Source organism: Berghia stephanieae, chromosome 9, assembly GCF_034508935.2.
Source record: "Berghia stephanieae isolate SIO BIC M18660-M18661 chromosome 9, UCSD_Bste_1.3, whole genome shotgun sequence".
Lineage (NCBI taxonomy): Eukaryota > Metazoa > Mollusca > Gastropoda > Nudibranchia > Aeolidiidae > Berghia > Berghia stephanieae.
The window spans coordinates 10,332,496-10,339,995 of NC_088368.1; the positions used below are offsets into that span (position 1 = coordinate 10,332,496).

The following is a 7,500-nucleotide window of genomic DNA, read 5'->3' on the forward strand; positions in this document are numbered from 1 at the left end:
TTGAGCACGTTTAGTGGATATTGCACTATATATAAAAGCTCAAGCTCAAGTATAACCAGGAGGTACTGGGTTCAAAACACACACACACATCGTCACCTTGACCTTGAGAAATTCACCTCACCCTAACACAAAGGAAAGGGGTCGGATCCAGATAGCACAGTTGGTAGAGCACTCGCTTCACATGCAAAGGGACTGGATTCAATCCCGTGAGAAATCAAGATTTTTGTGTGCCCACCAAGGAGATGCACATTCCTCCCACCAAATCCAAGCATCAGTAACACACTTTATAGCCACCTGGAACAACTACAAAAGACGTCTAACTTCTACGTCATGGCACAAGACCGAAGGGCTAGAGCTCAGGTGGTCGCTGGTTCGGATAAGTAAGTAAGTAAGTCTGCCCACCAAGCAATGGTTGGGATAGCTTAAGCTGTTATAAAAACATTCAAATGCTATGTGTAACTTTTATGCATAAATTAAATGCAATTCAATAATTATGTAATTAGTATTCAATGTCAATTAATTGATTATATTGAGAATTACATATTTAATACAGAATTAAGTTCACTATTCAATATTTCGTAGTATAAATTACTCCATTTACATACATTTATTACGTCCGAATTGTACATCCGAGACTCTCATGGAGAGCGTATATGAGTAAGAGTGTGACAAAACATGTTCAATCCAGAAATAACAATAACAAGCGCCAATTCTCATGATGGGTAATTAGATTATGCTAGCAACATCATAGTCTAAATTTAACTCACTCAATCCTAGAGGTTTTTGCTACTTTTCAAAATTGGGGAAAAAAAAAATTATTATGAGCATGTGCATAGATAGTTTTATTCAACTACCATTAACATGTAAAAATTAAAAACATAACTTTGAATACTACGCACATAATTTGTCTCAGAAAAATGTAATAAATAGGCATGGGGTAAAAGTAACCAGGGGTACACTACGGATATATTCGGTGGTAGGGTTGAGTGAGTTAAATCAATCAAAAATACCTGCTCTTGACAATCCATATAAATCCTATCAACTTCCATAATAGGCATATAGATCTAATATGACACAACCAGATGATATTTTATTTAACTCCCACTATGAACTTCCGGGTCATGAAACAAATTAATGTGTTTAAGTACATTAAAAAAGTGTATGATTTATTTTTCTTTTAAATAAATAGAAAATGAATGATGTGTACAATCATCATCAAAAAGTGGACACAGGCATCTAGTGTGCAGCTATGTGGTCCAGTTGTATCACAATCGCTTTCAGATGGGGAGGTCCTGGGTTCGAGCCTTGCTCGGCGCATAGTCGAGTCCTTGGAAAAGACTCTTTACTCACATTCTCTCACCGTACTCATTTGACTCAGGGACCTTCCAGACCACAGGACAATACCTAAACCACCCAGCCACTTTGTCCCCGTCAATATTGAGGACTGGTAAAACAGTCTGAAGCTTACCAGCTTGGCCTTTGGTTATCGTCTTGGACATGTTAGCTTTCAGTTTCTGGTACTTTGCCTCTCTCTCCTCGAAGCAACGCTGTAATAAAGAAAAACAACTCACTAGAAAATGTAGGATATGACAATGTAACATTGATATCTTGATTGAAAAGGTGCCTAGAGTTGTTTGTGTATGGAATATATTATTAAAATTATCACCATATTATTATTATTATTATTCATTATTATTATTATTGTCATCATCAACATCATTATTGTCATTATTATTATCATTATTATTGTCATCATCATCATCATCATCATCATTATTGTCATCATCATTATTATAATCATTACTACTATATTATTATTATTATTATTATTATTATTATTATTATTATTATTATTATTATTATTATCATTATTATTATTATTATTATTATCATTATTATTATTGTTATTATTATCTAATATTATCAATATTATTATCACTATTATTATTATTATTATTATTATTATTATTATTATTATTATTATTATTATTGTTATTATTATTATCATTTTATCATTATTATTATCATCATATATTTAATTCAATTAATCCATCCTCTATGAATCAAAACGTAAAATGGTACCAAAATGGCCTACATGCATCACAATAAAATAACAAACAAAGATTCAAACATGGAACATTTCCAGCTGAAGACAAATCCTTTTTAGGCAATAACAAATACCTACAGTAAAAACGTCAATTTGTCATTTTCAACAATTTTATATTGTCACGATTTTTACATTATAAATGTTTATGTTTGTAATTGTTGTCATCTCTGTATAAACAGGAACAAGACCAATCTGAGTGACTGCCCTTTGTAGCTTTTATTCGCCACAGACTTCCCTTCACCTTGTTCTTGTTCTTGTATATCAACATAACGCTAATATTCACATTTTACTACTATGTTAAAATAAGCACGCTACATTAAATTATTTCCATTTTTCTACACTCCTTACCAAGAAGAGCTCACGCCAAGTTTCCAGTTCTTCCCGCTTGGCCATCATGAATTCCTTCTTGCAGTGAACTTCCCAGAGTTCCTCAGAGTCTTCGATGAAATGCTACAAAACAAAGGGAAGGGTAGGGAGGGTGAGAGAGAATTTCATTTTTAAAAATTGAAAAAGATAGTTTTAAAAAATTCAAAGTGAATTTGTTTTGTTTGTCTTTAAGGGTTTTACGGCGCTTGTAACATATTTACGTCATATCAGCGCCAGTAAAAAGGAAGTAAATTGGATAGTAAAAACATTCTAGATGTATAATTAAAAGGAAATGAGGAAAAAGTAAGACAGAGGGGAAATGGCTCAAATAGAGAACAGATGTAGATTCCAAGAGCATAATCTCAGTGTACTTAGTTTGAGATCACCTAAAAGTCTCACCCAGACACAAGCACAGGTCCCAACTAAGTGGAAAACACTCAAATGTTTACAAATTATATGTTAAATTTAAAAAACCCAAAAAACTACATACCAGAGAGATGAATTACAAGGAAAAAAAATATCATCTCCCAAAATTATAATTTTACATTTGACTGTTGCTCCCCCAGTCAAGGACTCCAGCCAGGGCCAGGACAAAACCAAGTAACCTCATTCCAAGACAAAGACAGAAAGCAATTGGAAAAAAGATAGAGGGGGATAGAAGACACAGCAAGTATCTCCCTGCCCACTATGGGAGGTCGGGAACCCCACCCAATTAAATTGAATTGAAGGATAGTTCAAGGTCAAAGTTCAATTCTAAGTTCTTGTTGTATACATGATATGGCGCCGTATGTGCCACCACAGAACCAAGAGGATAAGTAAGTAATATATATATACACACAAAGAGTGATTCAATCACCCCAAAAAATTATGAATGATGAACTAAGAAAAAGTTGGATCAACAAAAAGAAAAAACATCATTCTAATCATCACCCGTCTCCTTGTAAAACCCGATCATGTCTGAGTAAATACGTCATCATCGTTGAATAATGCCTTGAACGCATTGAATATAAATTGTATTCAACTAATGCAGAAGATTATCGCACATTTTATTGGTGTGAAATAAGGTGTAAAAGACAGCTGATTGGTTATTATAAATAATCTTTTGGTGCGCAAGAATATAAATCAACGTTTTTAGTTTTGGGTCATTTTGTTATTCAAGCAGGAGAAAGATACAGATTATGCTGAATAGAAGTACGACTACCATACCATTTGGTTACAAAATATCTAATAATCTTACTTGGAGGGGTGAAATAACCGTATTCTTTCATTTCTTTGTATTTATTAAACTCATATTTTTATTGTGCAATAACACAACATACTCACAAGCTCGTTGTGTTATTGGGCACGATAAAAATAACTCGTTTAATAAATACAAAGAAATAAACTGTTTATCATATTTTAAGGACAGCAGGTAGCCTATATTATATTTACGGGGTTGCAATCCTCCAGTCGATAGAGTTGTTGTGGTGTGCACCGTTCTAAGACTGGCTTTAGGATGAAGAATGGGATGGGGCCGACGTGGTCGATGGCTGGAACAGTACAAATGACAGGATGGTCACATGTGTGTCAGTGTGTGTGTGTGTGTGGGTGTGTGTGTGTGTGTGTGAGACAGGATGTTGACATGTGCGTGTGTGTGTGTCAGACAGGATGTTGATATGTGTGTGTGTGTGTCAGACAGGATGTTGACATGTGTGTGTGTGTGTGTGTGTGTGTGTGTGTCAGACAGGATGTTGATATGTGTGTGTGTGTGTGTCAGACAGGATGGTGACATGTGTCAGTGTGTGTGTGTGAGACAGGATGTTGACATGTGTGTGTGTGTGTGAGACAGGATGTTGACATGTGTGTGTGTGTGTCAGACAGGATGTTGACATGTGTGTGTGTGTATGTGTGTGAGACAGGATGTTGACATGTGTGTGTGTGTGTGTGTGTGAGACAGGATGGTGACATGTGTGTGTGTGTGTGTGTGTGACAGGATGGTGACATGTGTGTGTGTGTGTGTGTCAGACAGGATGTTGACATGTGTGTGTGTGTGTGTGTGTGTGTGTGTGTGTCAAACAGGATGTTGACATGCGTGTGTGTGTGTGTGTGTCAGACATGATGTTGACATGTGTGTGTGAGTGTGTGTCAGACAGGATGTTGACATATGTGTGTGTGTGTGTGTGTGTGTGTGTGTGTGTGTGTGTCAGACAGGATGTTGACATGTGTGTGTGTGTGTGTGTGTGTGTGTTTGTCAGACAGGATGTTGATATGTGTGTGTGTGTGTGTCTGTGTGTGTCAGACAGGATGTTGACATGTGTGTGTGTGTGTGTGTGAGACAGGATGGTGACATTTGTGAGTGTGTGTGTGTCAGATAGGATGTTGATATGTGTGTGTGTGTGTGTGTGTCAGACAGGATGTTGATATGTGTGTGTGTGTGTGTGTGTGTGTGTGTGTCAGACAGGATGGTGACATATGTCAGTGTGTGTGTGTGAGACAGGATGTTGACATGTGTGTGTGTGTGTGTCAGACAGGATGTTGACATGTGTGTGTGTGTGTATGTGTGTGAGGCAGGATGTTGACATGTGTGTGTGTGTGTGTGTGTGTGAGAGACAGGATGGTGACATGTGTGTGTGTGTGTGTGTGTGTGTGTGTGTGACATGATGGTGACATGTGTGTGTGTGTGTGTCAGACAGGATGTTGACATGTGTGTGTGTGTGTGTGTGTCAGACAGGTTGTTGACATGTGTGTGTGTGTGTGTGTGTGTGTGTGTGTGTCAGACATGATGTTGACATGTGTGTGTGAGTGTGTGTCAGACAGGATGTTGACGTGTGTGTGTGTGTGTGTGTGTGTGTCAGACAGGATGTTGACATGTGTGTGTGTGTGTGTGTGTGTTTGTCAGACAGGATGTTGATATGTGTGTGTGTGTGTGTGTGTGTGTGTGTGTGAGACAGGATGGTGACATTTGTGTGTGTGTGTGTGTGTGTCAGACAGGATGTTGACATGTGTGTGTGTGAGTGTGTGTCAGACACGATGTTGACATGTGTGTGTGTGTGTGTGTGTGTTTGTGTCAGACAGGATGTTGACATGTGTGTGTGTGTGTGTGTGTGTGTGTGTCAGACAGGATGTTGACATGTGTGTGTGAGACAGGATGGTGACATGTGTGTGTGTGTGTGTGTGTCAGACAGGATGTTGACATGTGTGTGTGTGTGTGTGTGAGACAGGATGGTGACATTTGTGAGTGTGTGTCAGACAGGATGATGATATGTGTGTGTGTTTGTGTGTCTGACAGGATGTTGATATGTGTGTGTGTGTGTGTGTGTGTGTGTGTCAGACAGGATGTTGACATGTGTGTGTCAGGAGGATGTTGACATGTGTGTGTCAGACAGGATGTTGACACGTGTGTGTCAGACAGGATGTTGACACGTGTGTGTCAGACAGGATGTTGACATTTGTGTGTCAGACAGGATGTTGACATGTGTGTGTCAGACAGGATGTTGACATGTGGGTGTCAGACAGGATGTTGACATGTGGGTGTCAGACAGGATGTTGACATGTGTGTGTCAGACAGGATGTTGACATGTGTGTGTCAGACAGGATGTTGACATGTGTGTGTCAGACAGGATGTTGACATGTGTGTGTCAGACACGATGTTGACATGTGTGTGTCAGATAGGATGTTGACATGTGTGTGTGTGTGTCTCAGACAGGATGTTGACATGTGTGTGTGTCAGACAGGATGTTGACATGTGTGTGTGTGTGTGTGTGTGAGAGACAGGATGTTGACATGTGTGTGTCAGATAGGATGTTGACATGTGTGTGTGTGTGTGTGTCAGACAGGATGTTGACATGTGTGTGTCAGACAGGATGTTGACATGTATGTGTGTGTGTCAGACAAGATGTTGACATGTGTGTGTGTGTGTGTGTGTGTGTGTGTGTGTGTGTGTCAGACAAGATGTTGACATGTGTGTGTGTGTCAGACAGGACGTTGACACGTGTGTGTGTGTGTGTGTGTGTGTGTGTGTGTGTGTGTGTGAGACAGGATGACATGTTGTGTGTTTGTGAGACAGGATGTTGACATGTGTGTGTGTCAGACAGGATGGTGACATGTTTGTGTGTGTGTGTCAGACGGGATGTTGACATGTGTGTGTGTGTGTGTGTGTGTGAGCCAGACAGGATGTTGACATGTGTGTGTGTGTGTGTGTGTGTGAGACAGGATGTTGACATGTTGTGTGTGTGTCAGACAGGATGGTGACTTGTGTGTGTGTGTGTGTGTGTGTGTGTGTGTGTGTGTCAGACAGGATGTTGACATGTGTGTGCGTGTGTGTCAGACAGGATGTTGACATGTTGTGTGTGTGTGTGTGTCAGACAGGATGTTGACATGTTGTGTGTGTGTGTCAGACAGGATGTTGACATGCTGTGTGTGTGTGTGTCAGACACGATGTTGACACAATGCGTGTGTGTGTGTGTGTGTGTGTGTCAGACAGGATGTTGACATGTGTGTGTGTGTGTGTGTGTGTGTGTGTCAGACAGGATGTTGACATGTGTGTGTGTGTGTGTGTGTGTGTGTGTCAGACAGGATGTTGACATGTGTGTGTCAGACAGGATGTTGACATGTGTGTGTGTGTGTGTGTGTGTCAGACAGGATGTTGACATGTGTGTGTGTGTGTGTCAGACAGGATTTGACATGTGTGTGTGGGTGTGTCAGACAGGATGTTGACATGTGTGTGTGTCAGACAGGATGGTGACTTGTGTGTGTGTGTGTGTGTGTGTGTGTCAGACAGGATGTTGACATGTGTGTGCGTGTGTGTCAGACAGGATGTTGACATGTTGTGTGTGTGTGTGTGTCAGACAGGATGTTGACATGTTGTGTGTGTGTCTGTGTGTGTGTGTGTGTCAGACAGGATGTTGACATGCTGTGTGTGTGTGTGTCAGACACGATGTTGACATGTGCGTGTGTGTGTGTGTGTGTCAGACAGGATGTTGACATGTGTGTGTGTGTGTGTGTGTGTCAGACAGGATTTGACATGTGTGTGTGTGTGTGTGTGTGTG

General features: G+C 39.9%; 1 protein-coding gene across 1 annotated transcript in view; it reads right to left on the reverse strand.

The window, feature by feature from the left end:
• Window positions 1-7,500, reverse strand: part of LOC144979654 (uncharacterized) — a 44,818-nt gene that overhangs the window by 3,628 nt on the left and 33,690 nt on the right. The window contains exons 8-10 of the mRNA XM_078926484.1: window positions 3,905-4,002; window positions 2,456-2,557; window positions 1,469-1,547 (exon numbers count right to left, since the gene is read on the reverse strand). Coding sequence (XP_078782610.1) covers window positions 1,469-1,547; window positions 2,456-2,557; window positions 3,905-4,002 — 279 coding nt within the window. The remainder of the gene's footprint in view (window positions 1-1,468; window positions 1,548-2,455; window positions 2,558-3,904; window positions 4,003-7,500) is intronic.